Below are 19,426 nucleotides of genomic sequence, written 5' to 3'. Positions count from 1 at the left end.
CCACCCACCCTACACCACCACCCACCCTGCACCCACCACCCACCCTACACCACCACCCACCCTGCACCACCACCCACCCTACACCCACCACCCACCCTGCACCACCACCCACCCTGCACCACCACCCACCCTACACCCACCACCCACCCTACACCCACCCTACACCACCACCCACATACTGCAAACTTGGTTCGTATAAATACATCTTGCATATTACTGGCACCAGCAAGAGAAAGGTAAAGTGGAAATCAGTTTTCTTCTGTGGCATACAGTGTAGTAGGATACAGACAGGATGTCAGCACAGCATATCTGTGGGACATGTAAAAAAATCCTTGGAAGGAAATCCAGAATCACATGCAACCTATGCTCTTCCAAACACCATATCTCTTGTACTAGACTAATACAGCCTCAAAAAATGACCTCGAACTAGCAAGGTGCTTCTGGTTGTGCAATAAAGATGTAGAACTTTGGGCAGGTATCAGAAAGGTACTAAGGAGAGTAATAAATGATAAAAATAATCAAGAAAACAAGGATGACCTCTTGGATAGTCTACCAAAAATATATAAAACATGGGAGCAAGAGATAGTGTATCAAAAAAGGCAGAATGTCCATACCACAACAGATGACTCGAAACTATCTAGTCACCCACATGGTGCTAAGCCAGACCCATCCCCCAGTCATAGCACTAATACCGACAGTGCTGGTGCTGGCCCAGGCTCCCCCAGACATAGCACCAATACCCACAGTGCTGGTGCTGGCCCAGACCCAGCCCCACCCCCCAGCCCCAGTGCTGACCCAGACCCAGCCCCCAGCCTTACTGCCAGCCCAGACTCTCCTAGGGACACTACCCAAACCACCACAAAAACAGTAAATATACAACCATCATTGCACAAGACCGTGGCCCACAGTACAGATGTTAGAGAGGAGTCTCCTCCTTCCTCTACTGGGAAAAGTAGATGGAATCCAGGACGGGGTGGCCCTGGCTTGGATACTGAGGATTATAGTGCAGTCCCAGAACCTGCAGAAATTGACAACACACCTCCCAACAATTCTCAACCAAAGGTGAATTTGTGCAAATATTATGCTTGGGGCATCTGTAAGCATGGAATAACAGGGGAAAAAAATGGGACATGCAACTTTGACCATCCCAAATGTTTGCAGCCTTCACAGAGACTCACACAAAAGATCACTTTGACAGTGAAATATGGATAAGTGGTTACAACCTTTTTAGATGCAACAGAAAAAACAGGCAACAAGGGGGGGTTGGCCTGTATGTCAAAGAGTCCCTTATCTGCACGGAGTTGCTGAACACCACAAATGAGGTAGTTGAAGTTCTATCAATAAAGATCGAGAACCAAAACCTAGTCATTGTGGTTGTATACAAGCCACCAGATGCAACCTCCCAACAGTTCAAGGAACAGCTACTGAAAATCGATTACTGTTTGGAAAATCTTCCAGCTCCATCCCCAAACATCTTACTGCTTGGTGATTTCAACCTAAGGCATACAAAATGGAAGAATGTAGCAAATAATGTTATAGCTGAAACAATCCCCGGAGGTAGCGCAGATGAAAGGTCACACACACGAGCTACTAAGTCTCTGCGAAAAACACACCTTAAGCCAGCAGATAGTGGAGCCAACAAGACTAGAAAACACACTTGACCTTATCTTCACAAATAATGAGGACCTGATAAGAGACATAAGAATATCAAAAACAACTAATTCCGATCAAAATCTAATCGAAGTCCAGACGTACATGCATAGGGGTCCTGAACAGCAGAATGCATGTACCTGTGAAGGTGTCTTCACAAAATACAATTTCAACAACAAGAACATCAACTGGGACCAGGTAAACCATGTCCTAAACGAAACATGTTGGGAAGATGTCTTAAATGACATGGATCCAAACCAGTGCCTTGAAAGGATCAACTTCCTGGTAGCCGAAGCATGTTCTAGGCATATTCCCCTAAGAAAGAAGAAGAGCAGGAGTAAACTGGAGAGAAAAAGACGCTCCCTCTACAGAAGATGACAAAGAGTCACTGAGCTCCTCAGGAGTGCTAGAATATCTGATACACGAAAGGAGGCGCTGATCAGGGAAGTGGAAACTATCGAACTTAAGTTAAATGACTCTTACAGGAACCAGGAGAGGCAGGAGGAGCTTAAAGCTATTAGTGAAATTGAAAGAAATTCAAAATATTTCTTTTCATATGCCAAAAACAAGGCAAATACCACATCTAGTATCGGGCCCTTACTCAGACAGGATGGGACTTACACAGACAACAACAAGGAAATGAGTGAAATACATTGAAATCCCAGTACGACTCTGTGTTTAGTGAACCACTAATCGGTCTGAGGATCGACGACCCAAATGATTTCTTCATGAATGAGCCTCAAAACTCCATAAATGTATGCCAGATTTCCGACATTACCCTAACTCCGATAGATTTCGAAAAAGCCATTGACAACATGCCTATGCACTCAGCCCCAGGCCCAGACTCGTGGAACTCTGTTTTCATTAAGAACTGCAAGAAACCCCTCTCGCGTGCCCTAAGTACACTATGAAGGAGGAGCTTGGACATGGGTGAAATTCCACAGTCACTTAAAACAACGGATATAGCCCCACTCCATAAAGGTGGCAGCAAAGCATTAGATAAGAACTATAGACCAATAGCTCTGACGTCCCACATCATAAAAATCTTTGAAAGAGTGCTAAGAAGCAGGATTGCAAATCACCTGGATTCCCAAAATCTGCACAATCCAGGGCAACATGGATTCAGGGCAGGTCGCTCCTGCCTCTCACAACTACTGGATCACTATGACATGGCCTTGGATGCACTGGAAGAAAATCAGAATGCAGATGTAATATACACAGACTTTGCAAAAGCATTTGACAAATGTGATCATGGCGTAATAGCCCATAAAATACGTGCTAAAGGAATAACTGGGAAAGTGGGGAGATGGATCTTCAACTTCCTAACAAATCAAACACAAAGAGTAGTGGTCAACAGTTAAATCGGAGGCTGCCATAGTGAAGAGCTCTGTTCCACAAGGCACAGTACTCACCCCCATCTTATTCCTTATCCTCATATCAGACATAAACAGAGATATACACCACAGCACCGTATCATCCTTTGCGGATGATACTAGGATCTGCATGAGGCTGTCATCTGCTGAGGACGAGGTTAACCTCCAAGAAGATATAAACAAAGTTTTCCAGTGGGCAACAGTAAACAATATGATGTTCAATGAGGACAAATTCCAACTACTCCGTTATGGAAAACTGGAGGAGATAATAACTAGAACAGAGTATACTACTGACTCCGGCCATACAATAGAGCGGAAAAATAATGTAAGGGACCTGGGAGTAGTAATGTCTGAGGATCTCACTTTCAAGGATCACAACAGTGCCACGATCGCACGTGCAAAGAAAATGATAGGATGGATAGTGAGAACTTTCAAAACGAGAGATGCCAAGCCCATGATGATCCTTTTCAAATCACTTGTTCTCTCTAGGCTGGAATACTGCTGTACATTAACATCTCCATTCAAAGCAGGTGAAATCGCAGATCTAGAGAGTGTACAGAGATCCTTTACTGCACGTATAAGTTCTGTCAAGCACCTTAACTACTGGGAACGCTTGGAAGCACTTGACTTGTACTCGTTGGAACGCAGGAGGGAGAGATATATCATAATCTACACTTGGAAAATCTTGGAAGGAATGGTCCCAAATCTGCACACAGAAATCACTCCCTACGAAAGTAAAAGACTGGGCAGGCGATGCAAAATGCCGCCAATAAAAAGTAGGGGCGCCATTGGTACACTAAGAGAAAACACCATAAGTGTCCGGGGCCCAAAACTGTTCAACAGCCTCCCATCAAGCATTAGGGGAATTGCCAATAAACCCCTGGCTGCCTTCAAGAGAGAGCTGGACAGATACCTAAAGTCAGTGCCGGATCAGCCGGGCTGTGGCTCGTACGTCGGACTGCGTGCGGCCAGCAGTAACAGCCTAGTTGATCAGGCCCTGATCCATCGGGAGGCCTGGTCATGGACCGGGCCGCGGGGGCGTTGATCCCCGGAATAACCTCCAGGTAACCTCCAGGTAACCCTCTTCAACCCCCCCACTACTCATCTTTTCACTAGCCCACCTTTCTGCCAACAGTCGCTTATATCTCCCCCGAACTTCCTCCTCCCTTAGTTTATACACTTTCACCTCCCTCTTACTTGTTGTTGCCACCTTCCTCTTTTCCCATCTACCTCTTACTCTAACTGTAGCTACAACTAAATAATGATCCGATATATCAGTTGCCCCTCTATAAACATGTACATCCTGGAGCCTACCCATCAACCTTTTATCCACCAATACATAATCTAACAAACTACTTTCATTATGTACTACAACATACCTTGTATATTTATTTATCCTCTTTTTCATAAAATATGTATTACTTATTACCAAATCTCTTTCTACACATAGCTCAATTAAAGGCTCCCCATTTACATTTACCCCTGGCACCCCAAATTTACCTACTACTCCCTCCATAACATTTTTACCCACTTTAGCATTGAAATCCCCAACCACCATTACTCTCACACTTGATTCAAAACTCCCCACGCATTCACTCAACATTTCCCAAAATCGCTCTCTCTCCTCTACACTTCTCTCTTCTCCAGGTGCATACACGCTTACTATAACCCACTTTTCACATCCAATCTTTATTTTACTCCACATAATCCTTGAATTAATACATTTATAGTCCCTTTTTTCCTGCCAAAGCTTATCCTTCAACATTATTGCTACTCCTTCTTTAGCTCTAACTCTATTTGAAACCCCTGACCTAATCCCATTTATTCCTCTCCATTGAAACTCTCCCACCCCCTTCAGCTTTGTTTCACTTAAAGCCAGGACATCCAGCTTCTTCTCATTCATAACATCCACAATCATCTCTTTCTTATCATTTGCACAACATCCACGCACATTCAGACTTCCCACTTTGACAATTTTCTTCTTATTCTTTTTAGTAATCTTTACATATACATATATATATTTATATATATATATATATATATATATATATATATATATATATATATATATATATTTATAGGTAGTAGGTTGGTAGACAGCAACCACCCAGGGAGGTACTACCGTCCTGCCAAGTGAGTGTAAAACGAAAGCCTGTAATTGTTTTACATGATGGTAGGATTGCTGGTGTCCTTTTTTTCTGTCTCATAAACATGCAAGATTTCAGGTACGTCTTGCTACTTCTACTTACACTTAGGTCACACTGCACATACATGTACAAGCATATATATACACATCCCTCTGGGTTTTCTTCTATTTTCTTTCTAGTTCTTGTTGTTGTTTATTTCCTCTTATCTCCATGGGGAAGTGGAACAGAATTCTTCCTCCGTAAGCCATGCGTGTTGTAAGAGGCGACTAAAATGCCGGGAGCAAGGGGCTAGTAACCCCTTCTCCCGTATAAATTACTAAATTTAAAAAGAGAAACTTTCATTTTTCTTTTTGGGCCACCCTGCCTTGGTGGGATACGGCCGGTTTGTTGAAAAAAAAAAAAAAAAAAAAAAAAAATATATATTTATTTATTTATTTATTTATTTAGAAATTTAAGCATACATACAGAGGTACAAAAAAAAATACAGGTAAGAGCAGCATGCCAAAGCCACTTATTATGCATAGCATTACGGGCTGGCTTAAAATTAACTTAAGATTAACTAAGCAATGATGAAATCAGTGATAAGACATTATTGTAAACAGATAACTATAAAGCACAAATGAGTATTACAAAGACAGCTCATATGGTTGCATGCATTGCTGTTCATTCAGTAGAATGGAGTATTCTGTTAGGTAGTGTATTTAAAAAAATAACAAAGTTAGATTGGGTCCTAGGTTTAACATTTATGTGATATAATTGTGAGTAACATTTTGGATATACAATTTATAAGGTTCAGTTATTCAGTATTTATTTGGTTTTGAGTGAGTAAGTGAACTTTGAGAAGAGACTTGAATTTGTAAACAGGTAGTGTTTCTTTTATATTTACAGGTAATGAATTCCAGATTTTAGGGCCTTTTATGTGCATTGAGTTTTTGCATAGCGTGAGATGGACACGAGGAACATCAAAGAGTGATCTGTGCCTCGTGTTATGGTCATGTGTTCTGTTGAGGTTGGTAAGGAGATGTTTGAGGGGAGGGTTCACGTCCGAGTTAAGTGTTCTATGTATGTAGTAGGTGCAGTAATAAGTATGGATGTTTTGTATTGTGAGTAGGTTTAGAGTTTTGAATATTGGTGGAGTGTGCTGTCTGTAGTGGGAATTTGTTATCATTCTGACTGCAGCCTTTTGTTGGGTGATTAGTGGTCTGAGATGGTTTATTGTTGTTGAGCCCCATGCACAAATTCCATGTTTATTTCCTGTTATCTCCATGGGGAAGTGGATCAGAATTCTTCCTCCATAAGCCATGCGTGTTGTAAGAGGCGACTAAAATGCCAGGAGCAAGGGGCTGGTAACCCCTTCTTCTGTATATATTACTAAATGTAAAAGGAGAAACTTTTGTTTTTCCTTTTGGGCCACCCCACCTTGGTGGGATACGGCCAACGTGTTGAAAGAAAGAAGAAACATGCAAGATTTCAGGTACATCTTGCTACTTCTACTTACACTTAGGTCACACTACACATACATGTACAAGCATATATATACATGTACATACCCCTCTGGGTTTTCTTCTATTTTCTTTCTAGTTCTTGTTCTTGTTTATTTCCTCTTATCTCCATGGGGAAGTGGAACAAAATTCTTCCCCTGTAAGCCATGCGTGTCATAAGAGGCAACTAAAATGCCGGGAGCAAGGGGCTAGTAACCCCTTCTCCTGTATAAATTATTAAATTTAAAAAGAGAAACTTTCGTTTTTTCTTTTTGAGCCACCCCGCCTCGGTGGAATATGGCCGGTTTGTTGAAAAAAAAAAGTTTTCTGAGTATACCAGGAAAAGTGTACGGTAGGGTTATTATTGAAAGAATTAGAGATAAGACAGAATGTAGGATTGCGGATGAGCAAGGAGGTTTCTGAATGGGTAGGGGATGTGTGGATGAAGTGTTTACATTGAAGCTTATATGTGAACAGTATTTAGATAAAGGTAGGGAAGTTTTTATTACATTTATGGATTTAGAAAAGGCATATGATAGAGTGGATAGGGGAGCAATGTGGCAGATGTTGTAAGTATATAGAATAGGTGGTAAGTTACTAAATGCTGTAAAGAGTATTTATGAGGATAGTGAGGCTCAGTTTAGGGTGTGTAGAAGAGAGGGAGACAATTTCCCGGTAAAAGTAGGTCTTATACAGGGATGCGTAATGTCACCAAGGTTGTTTAATATATTTATAGATGGGTTTGTATGTAGTAGGTTGGTAGACAGCAACCACCCAGGGAGGCACTACCGTCCTGCCAAGTAAGTGTAAAATGAAAGCCTGTAATTGTTTTACATGATGGAAGGATTGCTGGTCTCTTTTGTCTGTCTCATAAATATGCAAGATTACAGGTACATCTTGCTACTTCTACTTACACTTAGGTCACACTACACATACATGTACATGTTTATTTATACACACTCATCTGAGTTTTCTTTTATTTTATCTTAATAGTTCTTGTTCTTGTTACTTTCCTTTTATATCCATGGGGAAGTGGAATAAGAATCTTTCATCCGGAGGCCATGCGAGTTGTAAAAGTCAACTAAAATGCCGGGAACAATGGGCTAGTAACCCCTTTTCCTGTAATAATTACTAAAAAGAATAATAAGAAGAAAACTGTCAAAGCGGGAAGTCTGAATGTGCGTGGATGTTGTGCAAATGATAAGAAAGAGATGATTGTAGATGTTATGAATGAGAAGAAGCTGGATGTCGTGACTTTAAGTGAAACAAAGCTGAAGGGGGTGGGAGAGTTTCAGTGGAGAGGAATAAATGGGATTGGTTAAGGGGTTTCAAATAGAATTTGAGCTAAAGAATAAGTAGCAATAATGTTGAAGGATAAGCTATGGCAGGAAAAGAGGAATTATAAATGTATTAATTCAAGGATTAAGTGCGGTAAAATAAAGGTTGGATGTGAAAAGTGGTTTATAGTAAGTGTATATGCACCTGGAGGAGGAGGAGGAGGAGGAGGAGGAGGGAGGGAGGAAGGAGAGAGAGAGGGAGGAAGGAGAGAGAGAGAAAGAGAGAGAAAGAGAGAGAAAGAGAGAGAAGGAGAGAGAGAGAGAGAGAAAGAGAGAGAGAAAGAGAGAGAGAGAGAGAGAGAGAGAGAGAGAGAGAGAGAGAGAGAGAGAGAGAGAGAGAGAGAGAGAGAGAGAGAGAGAGAGAGAGAGAGAGAGAGAGAGAGAGAGAGAGAGAGAGAGAGAGAGAGAGAGAGAGAGAGGGAGAGAGAGAGAGAGAGAGAGAGAGAGAGAGAGAGAGAGAGAGAGAGAGAGAGAGAGAGAGAGAGAGAGAGAGAGAGAGAGAGAGAGAGAGAGAGAGAGAGAGAGAGAGAGAGAGAGAGAGAGAGAGAGAGAGAGAGAGAGATATATATATTGATTGATTGATTGATTGATTTTGGGAAATGTTGAGTGAATGCATGGGGAGTTTTGAACCAAGTGTGAGAGTACATGGTGGTTGGGGATTTCAATGCTAAAGTGGGTAATAATGTTGTGGAGTGAGTAGTAGATAAATTTGGGGTGCCAGGGGTAAATGTAAATGGGGAGCCTTTAATTGAGCTATGTGTAGAAAGAGGTTTGGTAATAAGTAATACATATTTTATGAAGAAGAGGATAAATAAATATACAAGGTATGATATAGCCCGTAATGAAAGTAGTTTATTAGATTATGTATTGGTGGATAAAAGGTTAATGGGTAGGCTCCAGGATGTACACGTTTATAGAGGGGCAACTGATATATCAGATCATTATTTAGTTGTAGCTACAGTTAGAGTAAGAGGTAGATGGGAAAAGAGGAAAATAGAAACAAAAAGTAAGAGGGAGATGAAAGTGTATAAATTAAGGGAGGAGGAAGTTTAGGTGAGATATAAGCAACTATTGGCAGAAAGGTGGGCTGGTGCAAGTATGAGTAGTGGGGGGGGTTGAAGAGTGTTGGAATAGTTTTAAAAATGCAGTATTAGAATGTGGGGCAGAAGCTTGTGGTTATAGAAGGGTGGGGGCAGAAGGAAAGAGTAGTGATTGGTGGAATGATGAAGTAAAGGGTGTGATAAAAGAGAAAAAGTTAGTGAATGAGAGGTTTTTACAAAGCAGAAGGGTTATAAGAAGAGTAGAGTATATCGAGAGTAAAAGAAAGGTAAAGAGAGTGGTGAGAGAATGCAAAAGAAGAGCAGATGATAGAGTGGGAGAGGCACTGTCAAGAAATTTTAATGAAAATAAGAAAAAATTTTGGAGTTAAACAAGTTAAGAAAGCCTAGGGAACGAATGGACCTGTCAGTTAAAAACAGAGTAGGGGAGTTAGTAGATGGGGAGATGGAGGTATTGGGTAGATGGCGAGAATATTCTGAGGAACTTTTAAATGTCTACGAAGAAAGGGAGGAGGTAATTTCATGCACTGGCCTGGGAGGTATACCATCTTTTAGGAGTGAAGAAGAGCAGGAAGTGAGTATGGGGGAGGTGTGTGAGGCATTACGTAGAATGAAAGGGGGTAAAGCAGGTAGAACTGACAGGATCATGACAGAAATGTTAAAAGCACGGGGGATATAGTGTTGGAGTGGTTGGTATTTTTGTTTAATAAGTGTATGAAAGAGGGGAAGGTACCTAGGGATTAGCGGAGAACATGTATAGTCCCTTTATACAAAGGGAAGGGGGACAAAAGACATTGTAAAAACTATAGAGGAATAAGTTTACTGAGTATACCAGGAAAAGTGTACTGTAGTTATAATTGAAAGAATTAGAGGTAAGACAGAATGTAACACTGCGGATGAGCAAGGAGGTTTTCGAGTGGGTAGGGGATGTGTAGATCAAGTGTTTACATTGAAGCATATATGTGAACAGAATTTAGATAAAGGTAGGGAAGTTTTTATTGCATTTATGGATATAGAAAAGGCATATGATAGAGTGGATAGGGAAGCAATTTGGCAGATGTTGCAAGTATATGGAATAGGTGCTAAGTTACCAAATGCTGTAAAGAGGTTTTACGAGGATAGTGAGGCGCGGGTTAGGGTGTATAGAAGAGCCCGGGATGTGTAATGTCACCATGGTTGTTTAATATATTTATAGATGGGTTTGTTAAGGTAGTATGTTGGTAGACAGCAACCACCCAGGGAGGTACTACCGTCCTGCCAAGTGAGTGTAAAACGGAAGCTTGTAATTGTTTTACACGATGGTAGGATTGTTTTTGTCTTTTTTTTTCTGTCTCATACACATGGAAGATTTCAGGTACGTCTTGCTACTTCTACTTACACTTAGGTCACAATACACATACATGTACAAGCACATACAGTGGACCCCCGCATAGCGAACGCCTTGCATAGCGAACAATCCGCATAGCGAACGCTTTGTTCGCTAAAATTTTGCCCCGCATAGTGGACAAAAACCCGCTCAGCGACCTTCGTCCGAGACGCGTCCAATGTGCGGCCTCAGCCAGCCTCACATGTGCCGCCCGTCCCATTGTTTACCAGCCAGCCTCCGCGGTAACATTCAAGCATACACTCGGAATATTTCGTATTATTACAGTGTTTTCGGTGCTGTTTCTGGAAAATAAGTGACCATGGGCCCCAAGAAAGCTTCTAGTGCCAACCCTGTGGTAAAAAGGGTGAGAATTAGTATGGAAATTAAGAAAGATTTTGAAGGGTTTGGGGCTAACCCTGAGAAGCCTATGCCAGTTGTGGAATCCATTGTGCCTACTTCAAAAATTAAGGAAATGTGTGCACAGTGGGTTGAACTGCAAACCTTTATGGATGAAAATCACCCTGACACAGCTGTTGCAAGCCGTGCTGGTGACTATTTCAATGACAATGTTATGGCCCATTTTAGGAAAGTCTTGAAGGAACGGGAGGTACAGAGCTCTATGGACAGATTTGTTGTGCGACAGAGGTCCAGTGACTCTCAAGCTGGTCCTAGTGGCATTAAAAGAAGAAGGGAAGTAACCCCAGAAAAGGACTTGCTACCTCAAGTCCTAATGGAAGGGGATTCCCCTTCTAAACAGTAAGAAGATAATGCTCTCCCCTCCTCCCATCCCATCAATCATCACCAGATCTTCAATAAAAGTAAGTGTCATGTAATTGTGCATGCCTTTTTCAGTTTGTGTGTACTAAAATTAACATTTTTTTTGTGGTAAAAAAATTTTTTTTTCATACTTTTGGGTGTCTTGCACGGATTAATTTTATTTCCATTATTTCTTATGGGGAAAATTAATTCGCATAGCGAACATTTCGCATAACGACCAGCCCTCTTGCACGGATTAAGTTCGCTATGCGGGGGTCCACTGTATATACACACCTCTCTGAGTTTTCTTCTAGTTTCTTTCTAGTTCTTGTTCTTGATTATTTCCTCTTACCTCCATGGAAAAGTGGAACAGAATTCTTCCTCCGTAAGCCATGCGTGTTGTAAAAGGCGACTAAAATGCCAGGAGCAAGGGGCTAGTAACCCCTTCTCCTGTATATATTACTAAATGTAAAAGGAGAAACTTTTGTTTTTCCTTTTGGGCCACCCCTCCTCGGTGGGATACGGCTGGTGTGTTGAAAGAAAGAAGAAAGATGGGTTTGTAAAAGAAGTAAATGCTAGGCTGTTCAGGAGAGGGGTGGGATTAAATTACGTATAGGGAACCAAATACAAAATGGGAATTGATAGTTACTTTTTGCTTATGATACTGTGCTTGGGAGATTCTAAAGAAAAATTGCAAAGGTTAGTGGACGAGTTTGGAAGTGTGTGTAAAGGTAGAAAGTTGAAAGTGAACACAGAAAAGAGTAAGGTGATGAGGGTATCAAATGATTTAGATAGAGAAAAATTGGATATCAAATTGGGAAAGAGGAGTTTGGAAGAAGTGAATGTTTTCAGATATTTGGGAGTTGACGTGTCAGCAGATGGATGTATGAAGGACGAGGTTAATCATAGAATTGATGAAGAAAAAAAGGCAAGTGGTGCGTTGAGTTATATGTGGAAACAAAAAAATGTTATCAATGGAGGCAAAGAAGGGAATGTATGAAAGTATAGTAGTACCAACACTCTTACATGGGTGTGAAGCTTGGGTTGTAAATGCAGCAGTGAGAAGGTGGTTGGAGGCAGTGGAGATGTCCTGTCAAAGGGCAATGTGTGGTGTAAATATAATGCAGAAGTATTAGTCAGAGGGCTGAAGAGGGGTTGTTGAGGTGGTTTGGTCATTTAGAGAGAATGGATCAAAGTAGAATGACATGGAGAGCATATAAATCTGTAGGGGAAGGAAGGTGGGGGAGGCGTCGTCCTCGAAAAGGTTGGAGGGAGGGGGTAAAGGAGGTTTCGTGGGCGAAGGGTTTGGACTTCCAGCAAGCATGTGCGTGAGCGTGTTAGAGAGGAGTGAATGGAGACGAATGGAAATGGGACCTGACGAGCTGTTGAAGTGTGAGCAGGGTAATATTTAGTGAAGGGATTCAGGAAAACCAGTTATTTTTATATAGCCAGACTTGAGTCCTGGAAATGGGAAGTACAATGCCTGCACTTTAAAGAAGGGGTTTGGGATATTGGCAGTTTGGAAGGATATGTTGTGCATCTTTATATGTACATGTATATGCTTCTAAACCGTTGTATTCTGAGCACCTCTGCAAAAAGTGATTGTGTGTGAGTGAGGTTAAAGTGTTGAATGATGGTGAAAGTATTTTCTTTTTGGGGATTTTCTTTCTTTTGGGTCACCCTGCCTTGGTGGGAGACGGCAGACTTGCTAAAAAAAAAAAGTAATGAGTGTACTGTATATACATTTTTATCACTCTAGGGCGCTTTAAATGTCATAGTACATTACACACGAGTGGGGTGGCCTGGCTGGCTACCATACTTCCCACACCTGACTTCTGACAAATAAATACTACTCACCTCTCACCCTACATTAAGATTACAAATATTGTGTATTTTACTTTTTTATTGTTTTTAATGCCTAGTTCTATTGCTAACTTAATATATGTTAGTGTAAACTTGCTATTTAGCATTTATATGCATTTATATGTGGAAAAAATATCATTCTGCTTTCCAGCGATGTCCACTTTCTGGCAGTAGCCTGGAACCTAACCTGCCGTATAATTGGGGCCCTACTGTATTTAATTAGGGATGTGTCAAAGTACTGGTATCAGTTAATTTTGATGGTACTGGCACTGGCCTAAAATTTAATATCTTTATCAGTAAGTACTTATTACTTTTGATGGTCTCAGTATCTGTATTTATATCAATGGCTAACTGGCTAATTTTGATAGTATTGACATCAGCATTAAATAGAGTATTGCTATCTGCAAAAATTTGGTATCGTCCCATTCCTATATTCAATATTCATTTTTAATTTATTTAAATTTACAGAAATACAGGATAAAATTACTGATTAAATGTTAATACTATACAATTAAATACATGCCACGCATGAAAAAGTTGCTTCCATATAGTTTTTTTTCCAATGAACTGGCTGTATCCCACTGAGGCAAGGTGACCTAAAAGAAAAACAAAGTTTTTTTTTTTTTAAATTTAGTAATTTATACAGGAGAAGGGGTTACCATCCCTTCTTTATAAATATGCATAAATAAATGTAGAGAGAATGGAGCAAAACAGAATGACTTCAAGAGTGTATCAGTCTGTAGTGGAAGGAAGGCGGGGGTAGGGGTCGGCCTAGGAAAGGTTGGAGAGAGGGGGTAAAGGAGGTTTTGTGTGCGAGGGGCTTGGACTTCCAGCAGGCATGCGTGAGCGTGTTTGATAGGAGTGAATGGAGACAAATGGTTTTTAATACTTGACGTGCTGTTGGAGTGTGAGCAAAGTAACATTTATGAAGGGGTTCAGGGAAACCGGCAGGCCGGACTTGAGTCCTGGAGATGGGAAGTACAGTGCCTGCACTCTGAAGGAGGGGTGTTAATGTTGCAGTTTAAAAACTGTAGTGTAAAGCACCCTTCTGGCAAGACAGTGATGGAGTGAATGATGGTGAAAGTTTTTCTTTTTCGGGCCACCCTGCCTTGGTGGGAATCGGCCAGTGTGATAATAAAAAAAAAAAATAAATAAACTGAAGGTTATCTTACTTGAGGTTCCTCATAAAAGGAGAAGTTCCAGTGTGTGAAGGGATGCCGAGAAAACTGCAGTCGACCATTACCAGAGAGATGAACAACTGCCAATGACAAAATTTACTTCATGTTTTAAGAATATTCAGACAGTGCTATGCTAAAATAACAAAATGTGTAATAATATGCTATATTTATTTTGCTTTAACCCTCTGACTGTCAAGACCCCAAATCCTAAAGTGTCTCTGTCGCAAAATATTCAAAAAAAAAAAAAATGATTTTTTCTTATGAAATGATAGAGAATCTTTTCCCAATGGTAATGACACCAAAAGTACAAAATTTGATGGAAAACTTACGGAATTATGTTCTTGCGAAGTTAGTGATCTCAGCGATATGTATGCATTGGCGATTTTGGCCACTTTGAGGTCTATTTTCAGCCAATTCCATTGTTCCAGTCGACCAAACTCATAGTTATTTCTTTAGAACTTCATTTGTTCTATCGACTGAGTACAAGAAACTGCCCATTTACTGATTTCAACTACCCAATGAAGTGGTCAGAAATTGGCAATATGGCCAATTACACACAAATTAAAAAAGATGCCAATTTCAAAACAGGGTCCAGAATAAACAATGCAGACATTCCTGGCACTAAAATAACATTTTCTCTTTTCATCAGTCATGTCTCCAGGCCCCTCTTATATTACTCTTGCTTTCTATTTTGAATTTTTTTTTCACACAAAAAATAGAAGATTTACTGTTATGCAGACTACTGCATTATTGTAATAATTGTATAAATAATGTCAACCCATTCGTGACTGCGTATTAGAATGGCTAGTTGGACACTTGTTGGACAGCGGCGTCATTTGTTTACTCTTGAGCATCGGCAAAAATCGAACATTTCTGCTAATTTGAGCTCAATTTCAAAGTCCTTTTCATTGTGAAACCAATCAAAATCATCTCTATTTATGTAGTATGTCTTCCATTCTATCAAATGGGCCAAGAAAACAAGAATACAACCATAAATACTATATGAAAATACACCTCTAAGTCAGCGTTTTAATCCAAAAACATGGTCTGAGTTTTTTTCTCATTATGCACTGCGTGCAGCAGGATTTTGTTTATACTGTGCACACTGACAACACAAACCCATTTTCTCATATGTGGGCCTACCCGCTTTCTCCTGCTTGATTTGAAGCCGCTAGAATTTTGGCATATTAACCCTTTCAGCGTCCGTCCCGTAGATCTACGGCTTTACGTTCAGGGTCCAAACCGTAGATTTACTCCATGAGCTCAGCTCACTCTGATAAGCTGTGAGTGGTAAATTTGGGCCTAGATATGAGAGAATACATCTATGTGGTATGTGTGCACCACATAAAACAACTCCTGCAGCACACAATGTATAATGAGAGAAAAAAACTGAGACAATGATTTTCGATTAAAACAGCGACTTTGCAGTGTTTTTTCTTATTTTTGTTATAGTTGCATTTGCGATTTCTTGGTCTCATTTGATAGAATGGAAGATATACTACAGAAATAGAGATGATTTTGATTGGTTTTAGTATTGGAAATGGCTTGAAACTGAGCTCAAACAGCAGAAATGTTAAATTTTTGCCAATGTTCAAAAGTAAACAAACGACCTCACACGTCTAATACATGCCAGCTGGTGGGTCTAATATAAATTAACAAATATGGTGATGATATTTATACAATTATTACAATATTGCATAACAGTAAATCTTCTATTTTTTGGTTTGAATAAAAATTCATTATGTGAATAAAAAATCAAAATGGAATTCATTTGTAAAGCCTCAAAATGTAACTAATGAACAGAGGAAATGTTAGTTTAGTGCCAGGAATATCTACATTGTTTATTCTGGACCCTATTTTGAAATTGGAATATTTTGAACTTTGTGTTAAATTGGCCAAATTACCAATTTCCGATCACTTTATTTTGTAGTTGAAACAGTTGACTTGGCGATTTCTTGTGCTCAATCGATAGAAGAGAAGTAATACTAGTGAAATAGCTAAGAATTTGGTCGACTGGAATAAAGTAATTGGCCTAAAATGGGAGTCAAAGTTGGCAAAATCACCGATTCGTAAATATCGCTGACACGTCAAAATTCGCGAGAGCACTATTTCGTCAATTTTCCATCAAATTTCATACTTTTTGTTTTATTACCTTCAGAAAAAGATTCTCTACCATTTCATAAGAAAAAATAACAAAATTTTTTTTTTAAATTATTGGACACTGGTGCACCCCTTAACCCTTTGACTGTTTCAGGCCCCTTTCTGAAACTGTCATTCTATGTTGCTAAATTTTTGAAAAAAAAAAAAATTATTTTTTCTTGTGAAATGATAGAGAATCTTTTCCCGATGGTAATGACACCAAAAGTTCGAAATTTGGTCGAAAACTCATGGAATTATGCTCCCGCGAAGTTATCGGTCTTGGCGACATGCATATCGGCAATATTGCCGACTTTGAGCCCTATTTTCAGCCAATTCCGTTGTTCCGGTTGACCAAACTCATAGCTATTTCTTTAGAACTCCATTTTATCTATCAGCTGAATACAAGAAACCTCCCATTTACCAATTTGGACTACCCAATATTGTGGTCAGAAATTGGCAATTTGGCCAATTTCACGCAAACTAAAAAAGATGCCAATTTCAAAATAGGGTTCAGAATAAACAAGGTAGACATTCTTGGCACTAAAATAACATATCCTCTGTTCATCAGTCACATCTCTAGGCCCTTCTTATATTATTATTGCTTTCTATTTTGATTTTTTATTCATACAAAAAAATACAAAATTTACTGTTATGCAGACTACTGCATTATTGTAAAAATGGTATAAATAATATCAGTGCACTAGTGAAAGAATATTAGACTCCCCAGTTGACGTGTATTGGACGTGTGGTGTGATTTGTTTACTCCTGAACATTGGTAAAAATCGAACATTTCCGCTACTTTGAGCTCAGTTTCAAGGACGTTTTCATCGTTAAAGTAATGAAAATCATCTCTATTTCTGTAATATGTTTTCCCTTTTATCACCTAAGACCATGAAAACTCAAATACATCGATAAATACTAGACGAAAATACACCTCAAAGTCGGCATTTTAATCCAAAAAAACTATCAGTTTTTTTTTTCTCATTATGCACTGTGTGCTGCAGGATTTTTTTTATGTGGTGCACACTGACCATACAGACCCATTCTCTCATATGTGGGCCTACCAGCTTTCTTCCGCTTGATTTGAAGCCGCTAGAATTATTGAGTATATATACGTCTGAAACACTGGCTCGTAAGACGTATATATACGACCAAAACAGTCAAAGGGTTAAAATTTGGCCTCTGGAACCTGAAAGGGTTAATATGTCACCAACACTGGCTCGTAAGACATATATATACGACACCAACAGTCAAAGGGTTAATATAGTGTATGATGCAATGCATCACATTATTAACACAGCCATGGGGGAGTGTTAAATCCATCAGGGTCATACAGCACCTGGGGAATGGGAAGTACTGTATAGTATACAATAATCAGGTCTGAGTCAAAGAAGGAGGGTAGCTCCAATTCCTTGGATCAAGATCCCTTCATTATCAAAGCATCCCCCTTGAAGAAAATGCACTGCATTTGCCACCAGACCTTTTGTTACCCTTTCTCCCTTTGTAATGGGTCTTTTTATAAAACTTTTTGCAACTTTTCTGTTCTTCCAAGACAGAAGCATAACAGTCACTAAAACTTAACAAAAGATAGTAGAGAGAAACAAACCTTTAATTTTAACCATGGCAGCCTTGGAGAACCTTGAAGAAGCATCAACAGCCAACTGGATTCCTCCATTGTATTCCACTTCCACCATGATGTCAATTTCTTCAAGAGTTGAGGTATCAGGGTTCAGGTTCACATGCTTAGCTGTCACTGCTCGAATAACTGGAAAGTTTGCTCCTAGATTTAAGTCTCGGATCTGAAACCAATATCATTATTTTCTTTATTATTACTATTATATTGATGGGAACAAGATAAACCCAAAGGGTTCAGCCAGTGTTTGAGAATGGGAGGTAATCAGATTTGATCCATGAAAAAGGACAGCTCCAATTCCTTGGATCAAGAACTCTTCACTGGCATCAAGGAATACCCTAGAAAAGTCTGACACCAGCAGAGTAATTATAAAGTATAGAGAGATTTAGCATTTTGTGTAGACTTGTCCTCATTTGATTTACCTGTTTATACATAAATACCATGAGAAATAATGAGTACATACAAGGAGAACCAAATATTCCTAAAAGTTAATCAACATTTGATGATAAAATAATAAATTCAATTTCAAAAATTTATTTCCACATGATACATTGGTTGTACAGAAATAGGTGACACTTGATAATGCACGCATAAAAAATCTTATCTGTCTGCTAACTTATAAAGACTTCATGCTTAAAAAAAAAAATTATCAAGAACCAAACAATTACAGTAGTTATACATTCAAAATTATTACATTTTTAAATTTGCTCTTATTATAATATAGATGTAATGTGTTACAATATAAGACTCAGAAGAGAGCCAGTAATTATGCAAATGTATTTTGAGCAAACTAATCATAAGGCTTACACACTACTTACATCTAGACCTAGAATAAAATTTAAATCAATATAGCTTGGGTAATCCATTATACATGTAATCATAAGTTCAACAAGACAGGTTGCAAATGAAGAATTGGTCAATTACAAATAAATTACATTGAAATACAGCAGTTCAATGATCTGCATATCATGGAGTGTTAGAAGTGAGGGTTTGAAATCAAATACAAATACCATATAAAGAAATAAAAAAATTAATTTGTATCTGATTTCAAAACCCCAATTCAAAGACATACAGTAGACTGTTATATTACATGGCAGTTACGTTCCTGAAAATGCTGTGTTAGGTAAATCCATGTTAGATAAACTGTAGAACTTATGGGAAAAACAGGGTTATGTTCCTGGGAGCCCCAAAAAAGCCAAACAACTTTTTTTTTAGACCTCCAGATCTTACAAAAATAAAAATGAATATGTAATTGTTGCTCACTGTTGTGATGTATTATGTTATTTTTATTGCTTAAGACTAAAAATGCAACAGAAATAATAATATTTCTTACCTTAAATTGTGAGTGCTCGTGCCTGTCAAAGATTGTGAAATGAGCGGTGAATCGTGCTGTGGCCCTACTGGGCTGAGGTGGATGGTGGAGATTCTGGTACTAAAGTCGATGG

The 19,426-nt window shown here is 39.4% G+C and overlaps 2 protein-coding genes across 6 annotated transcripts in view; one reads left to right on the top strand and one right to left on the bottom strand.

The window, feature by feature from the left end:
* Pdzd8 (PDZ domain containing 8) overlaps window positions 1-19,426 on the bottom strand; it is a 138,441-nt gene that overhangs the window by 107,068 nt on the left and 11,947 nt on the right. For all 5 annotated transcript variants that reach the window (XM_053773036.2, XM_053773037.2, XM_053773039.2 and 2 more), the window contains exons 4-5: window positions 17,955-18,147; window positions 14,204-14,289 (exon numbers count right to left, since the gene is read on the bottom strand). In XM_053773036.2, coding sequence (XP_053629011.1) covers window positions 14,204-14,289; window positions 17,955-18,147 — 279 coding nt within the window. The remainder of the gene's footprint in view (window positions 1-14,203; window positions 14,290-17,954; window positions 18,148-19,426) is intronic.
* The window catches only part of Ppt2 (palmitoyl-protein thioesterase 2), a 529,716-nt gene that overhangs the window by 508,919 nt on the left and 1,371 nt on the right, over window positions 1-19,426 (top strand). The gene's annotated exons all lie outside the window — the stretch shown is intronic.

The sequence above is a fragment of the Cherax quadricarinatus genome, chromosome 9 (assembly GCF_038502225.1).
Source record: "Cherax quadricarinatus isolate ZL_2023a chromosome 9, ASM3850222v1, whole genome shotgun sequence".
NCBI classification, from domain to species: domain Eukaryota; kingdom Metazoa; phylum Arthropoda; class Malacostraca; order Decapoda; family Parastacidae; genus Cherax; species Cherax quadricarinatus.
This window is presented reverse-complemented; position numbering and strand designations above follow the sequence as displayed.